At 39.1% G+C, this 10,827-nt stretch overlaps 2 protein-coding genes across 2 annotated transcripts in view; both read left to right on the top strand.

Annotated features, from left to right (window-relative positions):
* Nucleotides 1–387: 387 nt before the first annotated feature.
* Nucleotides 388–9,152, top strand: CUNH11orf97 (chromosome unknown C11orf97 homolog; the record flags this gene model as incomplete). The annotated part of the gene is made up of 3 exons (XM_017738186.1): nt 388–520; nt 2,135–2,260; nt 8,854–9,152. Coding segments are annotated over 3 exons (354 nt in total), but the record flags the coding sequence as incomplete, so codon positions are not given.
* Nucleotides 9,153–9,720: 568 nt separating this feature from the next.
* The window catches only part of FUT4 (fucosyltransferase 4), a 6,629-nt gene continuing 5,522 nt past the window's right edge, over nt 9,721–10,827 (top strand). Inside the window, exon 1 of the mRNA XM_008636796.2 lies at nt 9,721–9,729. Coding sequence (XP_008635018.1) covers nt 9,721–9,729 — 9 coding nt within the window. The remainder of the gene's footprint in view (nt 9,730–10,827) is intronic.

Below are 10,827 nucleotides of genomic sequence, written 5' to 3' on the forward strand. Positions count from 1 at the left end.
AGAGACTGCCCTGGTGCTTTGGGGTGCCCGCATCCCTCTTCAGCGCCTTGGAGACTTCTGCAGCAAGGACATCTTGGGTGCCTCTCCATCCACGGCCCTTGCCTGGGGATGTCTGCCATGGGGAGGCACAGTGGCCGTCTCCCCGAGTGCCCTGGGGTGACTTTGATTACCAGCACACCCCATCTGGGTGTACCCACCAGGGTCCTGTCCTGTACCATCCTCGTATCCTGAGGAATTGCTCGATGTCGGGGAGAAGGGCCAGACTGAACACTATCATATATTTGTAAATGATTGGGTTCACAGTGTGTTGAAGACAGATGCAGAGCAGCATAACTTGACTTTGCACTCAGCAAAGCATGTCAGCATTCAGGGGTTTTACAATAACTGGTTGTTTTGTACTATGTTTTACTAACAGGCCAGAAATGTGTGCATGTGGAGCTACCTAGGAGAGTTAAAGAAATACTTGAGGAGCACCTTCATTTTGAGAAAGAAGAATGCAATGTTAAACATCCAGCTGCAGGTACTCCTCTTTATCAGCAAATGGCAAGTGTTTGTCAGGACAAGTGATTGTTTTGAGGAACTATAGCAAAATTGTTATTATGAAAAAACCAACCCAGAACATTTATGTAATAGCATGCAAAACATTTAGAAGCAGTAGAATTGCATATAGTCTTTATTACTCTTTTTTTTTTTTGGTCAGAAATTATGAGACTAGAGAGAACATGGATAATTCTATATGATCTATCAGTTTAATAAAACAGAAACAATTGCTAAGCAGTAGGGAGGTTTCATTACCTTTTTCTTTGAAAGAAGTGCTGTAGTTATTAGAATACTGTTTCTCTTGTGTAGGATTGAAACCCAATTCTAAACTCACTCAAAATGAATTTAAAACAGTTGGATTCACAGAAGAAAGTGTACATAAATTAGCTGATGTAATCAGTACCCAGTAGACGTAAAGCCCCTTTGAGCCTGCAACTCTTATTACTGTGATTAGCCTCTGTAGGGAATTACTTAGGTAGCCTCTGTTTGTAGCAAGCAGAGGAAAAAAGGCACTTTGGACATTCTTTTGACCTGTCCTAGATACCTGTCATTGCACGTGTCATGCTCTAAAAGTGCCTGTTATTTTCCTGTTGACTGAAAAGGGATTCTGAACACAGAGCTGAATTGCAGATGTTAACACTGGTCTGCTCAATCCGCTCATGTGCCTAAACCTACTGAGAGCTGAACACAATTATTTTTTCTGCATCCATCTGCCAATGGATCAAAATTGTCTGGAATATTTCAGTCTGGTTGAATAAATGGATGCTACCTTGTATGTTCTCGTGACTTTTGAGGAGTCTCCCAAAGAAATGTGTGTTACAAAGGCTTAAAGTACTAAAGATAATATAGAAACACTACACAAATATTTATTACAGGACTGTATAATATGGATCTATAGCAAGCTCAGTACAGAAATTATATGTATAGCATAATGATATAGGCATAGCATAACAATGATAAATGATAAATATGATAAATACAGATAGATGCTGGTGTACAGATTATTCAGTGAGTACTGAATTCCTTTTTCAGCTGTTTGGAGAATTAGAAATGCTTACTAAGTGACCTGGCCTCTGATAGACAGCAGTTGTCAGGTTGGATGGTTACCTATTTACATAGTTTAGACTACTAAAGTATATTGTTTAAAATAAATTAGATGCCAGTAAATTGTAACCTTTCCACAAAATAAATTAACTTTTTATTTTGTTCTGGTGGTGATGGCTTTGGTTTTTTGTTAGTTTGGTGTGGTTTGGTTTTTTTGGGATGGGTGTTGTTGTTTTCTGTATTTTTTATGAGGGCATTTGCTATTCCAGAATGACCAAAAAAGGATGCTGGATGCATCAGTGGTATTACTGCGGTTTCTTATATGTTATAGACAAGCTATATCTTGCTTCAGTTAGGAGCCTGAGTAGTCCTAAGGTGTTCTACAAACAGTAGAGAGCATTGTGGACCTTTAGCAATCTGAATTGCTCTCTAAATATGTCAATCTCTTTTCATTAACTATGGAAGAATATTATGGTGTTGTATTATATTAATTCCAGAACAAGCTGAAGTAATCAGTTATAAAGCTATTCTTTTGCCAAATTGTTAACAGTGGCTCTGGAAGGCGTTTGGAATGTGAAAAACAATTTCTCCATTAGAAGCCTGAAACCAGTGTCACGGAACAGAAAGGATTTACTTTTACAGCCTCAGTTCTACTCAAGACATGCAAGAATGAAAAGTAAGAGTCAATAATAAGAAACTTTTACTATAATACTTCATTTTTAAGTTGCAGGGCATCCTTCTGCAGAGTTAACCCATTTCTTCCTTTAGTAAGTAGGCAACAGACTTCAAAATCTTTGCATAAGAAATCTGTTCAGGACTGCTGTGTTGAATCACCTTATTTCATATTCTGAAACCTTTCGTAAATGTGTGGAATAATCACTTGTTTCCTACTGATAGATGGTGAGTGTTGGTTTCATGTTCATTATGAACCTTACTGTTCTTAGTGTCCAACCTTAAGAAATTCAATTGTTTGGAAAAGCACTCCTCCAGCACACCTCCTGAAAAGAGCTTGATCTAGGTATTCTTTCAGGCATTTTAGTATTTGCCTGCAATGGTCAGCTGGTGCTCTGGGAAATGCTCTCTTTACAGGCTGTGGAGTGTGGCTTTTGTGGAGCAGACCTGTTCTTCACAGATTTTAGTATAGTGTGTGCCTACATTCTCTCCTAACCTAACTCTTTTCCAACCCTAACGAAACAGAGTTTGTTAGCTTGTAAAAGGAATATTTTTAGTGCCATGAGCTTGCAGAATATATGAACTCAGCATATTTTGTCATTACATGAAGCTCCTCCCCACATTCTCGGGGGATAGTGGTTTAAAAATACAGGAAGCTGCATGCGTATCATCATCTTGTGAGATCAGGAGATAGTGGCATCTTACAAGAGCAACATGGATTAAGTTAATACTGGTATAAGAAGTGTTTCACTAGTACAGCCTTCTGCCAAGCTGCCTTTACTTTAGAGTTACTACTTGTAGGAGCACTTCAGTTATAGAGCAGACCTAACAACTATAGAATGATTCAGAGTTTTGAGATGTTGGCATCATTTTAAAGCTCATGTACCTCAGGCTTTTAGTGAAGGCAAGCAGAGTTTTCAAAGATCATGATCTTCTCCATTTCCTGTTAAGAACCATGAAGAAAGAAGAGCTTTAAAACAAGGCAGTTTATTCAGATTTATGTAGGTGCTGAAAATCTGTTGATTTTCCTTTGGGAATTTGGATGTACCTTCATTCTTAGGGACTACTGCTAGAGACAAGTGTTTCTCTCCTCACTAGCTATGCTGCCTGTTTTGCAGTGGGCGGGCAGACATCGTGAGAGAAGAGGTGGCAGAAAAGATACATAATGGGAGAAACACTGGGAGCAATCTGGCTTCAGCTCCTATATTCACCAAACCAGCTCCATTCACTCACTCTTTTCTGTGTAAGGATCTGGGGAAGAAAGGAGGCACTAGTGGGGAGCAGGCTACAGAAATGGACAAAAGGGAAGAGACATTTCTAGAAAGAAGGTGAGCCCACTGTGTTTAGTGCCAGAAGGACAGGAACTAGTGAAAGGAAAAGGAAGAAGCACTGATAAGGGGAATGAAAGAGGAGACATACGGAAAGTTAGAAATTCCTGAAGGAAACAGAAAAGAGGAGAATACAGTTCAGCAACACAGAGATAGAAACTGTAAAAAATGAGGGGAAAATATGCAAGAGATATAAATAGAAGAGAGAAAAAGAAAAAAATATATATTCATATTGCTGAACTAACTTAAGTTAATGCATTTTTGCTTCTTCCTTTTACTGCCTTTCCCTAAAAGTGACCAGTGGTTTGGAGGGCTCACTATGTGGTGTCTCATCCATCCTTAGAGCAGATGTTGTCTTTTTTACATATAGCTGAATGTCAGTGCTGTGAAGACCTGAGCCTGCTTTGATGTGTCAAATCAAACATCAGCATAATTAGGTACCTTTGGAAATGTAGATCTGTATTTATAGGATTTTGAATTAAGTTCTGCTTGAATATGGAGCTATTTCCTTTTTGTTGTTTTATTCATATCTTCATGCTACTTTTTAATCTGGTAAGTAGCTGAATCTGATCCATATTTCCACCAGTGATGAAGATGTCACAATCCAAAGATTACAAGACATTCTTGCTGACAAATGTGCAACTGTGAAAGTCAACATTTTCATAGTCTTCTCTTTTTCAAAGGGATTCTAAGTTCCAGCAGGTGATTGTAATATAATTGAAGAGATGCCTTATAATGCTTTAGGCTGAGTTCATCCATTAAACTGAGCATTTCAGAAGGCAAGAGTTCATGATTTGGTATCTAGCCTGATTTAATGAAAGTTTAGCATAAATAAGATTCTCTCTATATAAGAGCTATCATAGTATCAAAGAACCACAGAGACATCATGGAACCTGAAATAACTTGCCATTCTCACTCTTAAACCATTATTACAGTGAGGTAACACCAAATGAATATTACTTTGCTTTGTATTATCATGCCACTTACGAAACAAATGCGGATCCTTCTAGGTACTGCATAAAACCAGAAAAGAAATGGGGTCCTCCAGAGGCTGTTTCACCATGGACTCCCGTCTGCTGCAGGGGCACAGCTGGCTCACCATGGTCTTCCCCACAGGCTGCTCTGGCTCCTGGAGCATCCCCTGCCTCTCCTTCTCCACTGACCTTGGTGTCTGCAGGGTTGTTCTTACATATTCTCACTCCTCTCTTCTCTGGCTGCAATTGCTTCTGTGCAGTAACTTTTTCCTTCTGAAATTTGTTATCCCAGAGGCACTACCACCACTGCTAATTGGTGCAGTCTTGGTTAGCAGCAGATCTGTCTTGGAGCCAGATGGTATTGGCTCTGTTGGACAAGGAGGAAGCTTCTAGAACTTCTCGCCGAAGCCACCCCTGTAGTCACCACCCTGCTATCATAACCTTGCTTCAAAGGTGGAGATGGGATTTGTTTCTGGGGCTCTCAGTTTCTCAGGAAGTATCTATAACACACTAAATATTTTTAAAAAGGAAGTCTCAGTGACAACTTTATGAAAGTGGATTTTGATTTCCTTTGGGTTTTTTTTACATTTATCTGTGAATTAAATTAGATGTTTGTTCTTTGATTGTCTGGAACTCTTCTCTGACATTAAAAGCTTGATTTTTTTTTGTATCAGTGAGAACAGATAAAAGAAAAACCAAAACCAAAACAGCCCCTCAGTTGGCTTCAAGTCAACTTTTTTCAGTGTTTCCATTTGACTTCTAAATGAAAAAACTATTGGCACTGAATATTGTACCTGAGGCACTAGAGGAGTAGCTCCTTTTGAAAATACTGCTCCCACTTTTTAGATGCAAATTTGATCATGAATCACACAATAACATTGGAAAAACACTGAATTTTCAGAGGCTTTGATTAGGCTTGTTGCATCTTGCTTCTGCTTCATTTTATTTTTATCCTACTCCCCTCTCCTTGCTTTCTCATGCTCTTTCATAATCACGTTTTAAAGTTTTCCAAATGAAAATACTTTCTGGCTCTATCTTGGATTCCTTCACTAGCTCAGGTTTGGTGCACCATTTGGTGCACATTTTTTCCCTCTTCCTTTTTTTGCGACCTTCTACAAGAGAAATTCCTGTTAGACCTCTTCCACTGAATATATTACCTCAATTATGAGGCTTGGGTAATTCTTACCTAGTCTGATATATTCATGTTCATGACCTTTTTATTTGTCTCCTCTTTTATCTGAATAAAACATAGCAATTTTAAAAAATACCATATTGTGTAATATTAATAGTATTAATATTACTGTGATATTTATAATATCTTTATAATATTTCATTAAATAGGGTGTTGGGTAATTTCAATTAACTGTGCTCACATTTTATCCTAGTGACTTTTTACTGTCTAACTGTTCAGCTCTCCTTTTCTCCTTTTCTCCTTTTCTATTTTATTATTTCATTGCCAAACTCAACACTACTGTTTTGAAAGACAATTGTTATCATTGCTTATAGGATTACATCATTGCATGTATTAGTAACAGTGATTAAACAGTTACATTTTTCCAAGGCTACATCTACATTATTAAGTAATAAAGCACAACAGGAGGGGGTCAAGTTATTAAAGCAGTTGGTATTGAGAGCCCCATAACTCGATTATATGTGGTTTAGGAAATTTACTTCAAATTAGGGCTAGGTTTGTCTCCTGGAGTGAGATATGGCCCTGATCCCTGATGTTCAAAGATGTCCAAAGAGAAGTTTTGCCACATATCCTCACCCTCTGTCCTGGGAGACGCTCACTGGGTAAAATGAGAGCATCAGTGCTGGTTGCACATCACTGTCTCTTTCCACTGTGGCTGCATAAGATGAAGTCCAGTGCTCAAAAAACCTAAGGAAGATTGAAATTACTGATACCTGCTAACAAATATCCAGAGAGCCAAATTCTGGCTTTCTGGTACCCACACGTGTCTAAGTGTCTGAGGATCGTGTGGGACTGCTAGGAAAATTTTCTGCTCTGATTTTGCCTGTGGTCTACACTGGCGAACAACAAAGTTGTGTGTTTCCATGGAAGATTAAGGAGTGTCCTGGACAGGATCCTTCATTCACAGTGTGCACAGCACATTTGTTCATGCCTGTGCCTTGACCTGGAAATATCAACTTCACATGGTTTTAATCCAACATTGCTCACAGTCACAAGTGTAGCTGGGCAGAATATTTTAACATTGCCTTTGCTGCATATGCAGAAACATGAGTTTGTCTGTCCAGAAACTGTTCAGGCATCAACTTTCAACTGAATCTTTTATCTCTGGTTGTATTTCTGAATTTTAAACTTCCAAGCAGAAAGATCATAATCCTAAATATGAAACACTAGGTAATCAAATTACAGGCATTTAAACTTCATGCTGAAATACGAAGTGTGCAATTTATACAGAACAAAACTTTCATCACTCCTTTTCATACAGAATTTATGTTCTTACTTGGCAAAACTTGCATTGAAACCACGGGGACTATTTATGAAGAAGGAACTTCAGCATCATTCTTAGTGTCATTTTGGTACCAGACAGCATCCTGCTATGCTTTGAACCTGATCACAGTTTCTTAGGATGAAAAACTCCACAAGGTTTCCCCAGCTGACAGAATGTCTGGGTTGATAGATGTGACTGAAAACACAACCATGTCTTGCAGTACCTTTTAAACTGCATTTGTAAAACAGTTGACAAATAGCTTCAAAGACTTTTCTAGGCTTAAATATTTCTGAAGTGTGACAAAACAGAGTGAGTCAGAGTAGAGGAGGAAGCCAGTTGGGAAGTTCCAGACGAAAATATTTCCTGCTGTTAGAGATGGCAAATATTCAACCTTCAAATAAGCAAAATATTTTTTATTTTGCAACAGCTTCATTACTAACATACAGCATTTTATTTTAAATTCCTGACTATCAGCAACATGAGAACTTGCTGTGGTTTCCATGGAGCAGTTAAAGCACTCCCAAGTTGCATATACAGTGCCAAGAAGTCTGTGTGGTCCTCAGTCCATGGGGCTATCTCCTGGGCTGGTTTATTTCCAAAGCAGACAAAACTAGATGTGCTCCCTGTGGGAGGTCTTCAGGCATCTGGCAACACTGCTCAGCCTTCATCGTGTTGTACTTCTCAGTGATGTCCATGGAGTTTTCCCCGAGTCAGAGTGAACAAAATCGCTTGACAAAATGCTGCCAGCACAGAGTAGCTGATGTGATCGTGCCATGGACATGCTGTGTCTTATGGCAGAAATGAGGCAAACTGAAGTTTATATAGGTTACTGCCAGGCTGGTATTTATTCTCTAGACAAGAAATGAGACATTAAAAAGGGGATAGAAACATCTCACCTACACACAGATCTGAGGACATCTGACTTCTAACCTTGGTCCTGACACTGAGGTCGCTCCCTGTATCCCTCACTCTACAGCAACACATCACATCTGGCTTTTAAATTTACTACACCAAGGTTTCTAGGAGGTTGCTAGACTTGTAGATGAAGGCACATCTATCATTACTTTCAGTAGTGACTATGTTGAATATCCAATTAAAAATGTGTTTCTGTTATTTTTCATATCGTGAGGGTTTGAAGACAGCAGCAACAAAGCAGTCAGATCTGTAATTTGTAAAAATTCTAAAATATGTCTTAAATATACATTTCATCTTGCTCTAGATATAAATTCTAAAAAGATTTGTGAACTAGTGGACTACATACAACATGTAAATATAATATATTTAGTTTCCACAGAGCCAGGTGTAACATGAAGATGAATTTAAGGTATTACTCATAGAAACAATTTAGGCTACTGTCCTCTCATCTTGAAATGATTAAATTCTTATTTGCTATAATAAACCAAATATCGTTATAATTCTGGGTATCTATGTTGTGTATACAACCACAACTTACTGTGGATTTCAGTAATAGCTTTTTTTAAGATGCAGTGTAGATGTTGTGTTTAGGAATGTTTAGCTGATGTTGTGTGGAGGAACACAGAAATCCATGTTTTGATTTTATGCTAAATAATTCAACAGATTTGTCTCTGTATAACAATAGTCTTAATATGGATGCCATTGCAGTGTGGATGAAAGTCACACTGAAGTTTCCCTGTGAGATGGCAAAAAAATCAAAAGTAACTAGGCAACTCTTGCTATGAATTGTCACAATGGAAGGTGGTTTTTTTTTGGTCTTTCAAATTTGTCACTATTTGGCTTATAAAGATTTCCATGTTAAGCTGTCCTGAAACATTTAATAAATGCTGAATTAATGCAAACATTTTTGTTGACTTACCATAGGCAGGGTCAGGCCTTACATCATCAATGTAACTGGTCAGGCTTTGGATTTGGAATGCTTAGCAGCAAATCTTCAAGCAATGGAAATGAAAACATGACTAGATAAAGACGCCTCTAAAGTCACGTATCAATGCTGAAAGCTCCTGAAGGAAAATAAGAACTGTCATTGCAGCTGATATGATCAAATTTATTGAGTGAATCAGAATTCCACGGAAGTCAATTGAGCTCTCCCACTCACTTTCACAAGTCCCAGGTTTCTCATATTATCTGAAAGAATGTCTGAATAAACAAAATAACTAACAGTTGCGTGTTGTGTTCATTTTATGTAGTGTTCCGTGTATCAGGTGGGCTCTGGATTGAATCTACGCACAGCTTAAGGCTTCACAGGATTTTACTCTCCTTGGTATTGCATTTCTGTATTTTTTTTTCCAGTTTTCTACTGTAGTAAAGTAACTTTCCCATATTCCCATTTTGTGACTAAAATCAGTGTTATTTATCAAGAGAGGCTCTAGCGCCGGCAATGATTCACCTCATCCACTAGGGTGGACTAGTGTTCCTTGGAGATTCCTTCCAACCAATGCTGTATGGTGAAGCGCAGGCAGCCAGATACCAACTCCAGCCACAGCTGTTGGCATTTCTTATACTTTATGAGTGCTTGCAGCATGGATTATGGAAGTACTATGTACATAGTATGTAAGGACTATGTACATAGCTCAAGTACCATTTGGACTATGTACAATGGGTTTATGAATGTACACAACTTAGTTACTAACCTAACAGCACCCTCACACACAACTGTGCTTTATTTTTTAGAGTCAACAGGCCTGAATCACTTTTCTTACTAATACAGAGTCAAGTCGTAGCGCCTTGATGTATGTGGTATGTAAAATCTATGCTGAAATCCAAACAGTCAGTGAGAATTTATGCCTGGTGTAACTCTGCTGCCTTCCGTACATATATATGAGAGGACCTTGATTCTACAGTTGTTGGATATGAGCATGTGCAATGTCAGAGCTGGAAACTCGTCCAGTTCTGTACAAACACTGTTAGAACTGTGTGAGTCAAGAACCTCTCAGTTCACTGAAGCAAATTACTTAGGAAAAAAGTTTTGAGTCTATGTGATGTACTTTTTCATAGCAACTCTGTGAAACAGAGCTGGAAAAAATAATTTTCTGGTAACCATAAGGTTTTGTAGTTTTTAAATAATTGTGAGATTTTAAAGTAAATATGTATGATTATAAGAAAGCTGTAAAGGAGCAAAAAGAATCCTCTTTTACAAATTCTTTTCCTTTAGTTTTCCAAATGGTTAATCCTCCTAGAGGTGCTTGAAACTGATTGAATTTGACAGGAATTCAAAGCTACTGTGGCAGCTGTCACTTCTTTTTTTTTCTTTCTTTTTTTTTCCTAAATAAGTGACTTATTCAAATGTGAGGAGGAAGGAGCAGCGGAGACAGCATGTGATGAACTGACCGCAGACCCCATTCCCCATCCTCCTGTGCCGCTGTTGGGGAGGAGGCAGAGAAATTGTGAAAGAAGTTGAGCCTAGGAAGATGGGAAGGGTGGGGAGAAGGTGCTTTTCAGTTTTGGTTTGATTTCCTATCACCCTACTGTGATTTGATTTGCAATAAATAATTTCCCCAAATCGGTTTTGTTTTGCCCGTGACGGTAATTGGTGAGTTCTCTCTCCCTGTCCTTATGTCGACCAGAGAGCCTTTCGTTAAATTTTCTCTCCTCTGCCTTGCTGATGAAGGCAGTGACAAATCGGCTGTGATAAACACCCAGCACCAAGCCAGGGTCAACCCACCACAGGGGCCAGGGTGCGGGCGCCCTGAGACCCCTTGTGAGCGTCCCCAGAACCCTTCCCGTGCGTGCTGGGGCCTGGGCTCTCGCAGGGGATCCCTCCCGAGTGCGGGGACACAAACTCCTTCTGCGGCCCCGAGTCGGGCATGAGCAACAGAGCGGCCCGGGGCGGGCGTC

This window comes from Corvus brachyrhynchos, unplaced genomic scaffold (genome assembly GCF_000691975.1).
Source record: "Corvus brachyrhynchos isolate BGI_N302 unplaced genomic scaffold, ASM69197v1 scaffold117, whole genome shotgun sequence".
In the NCBI taxonomy this organism is placed as follows: domain Eukaryota; kingdom Metazoa; phylum Chordata; class Aves; order Passeriformes; family Corvidae; genus Corvus; species Corvus brachyrhynchos.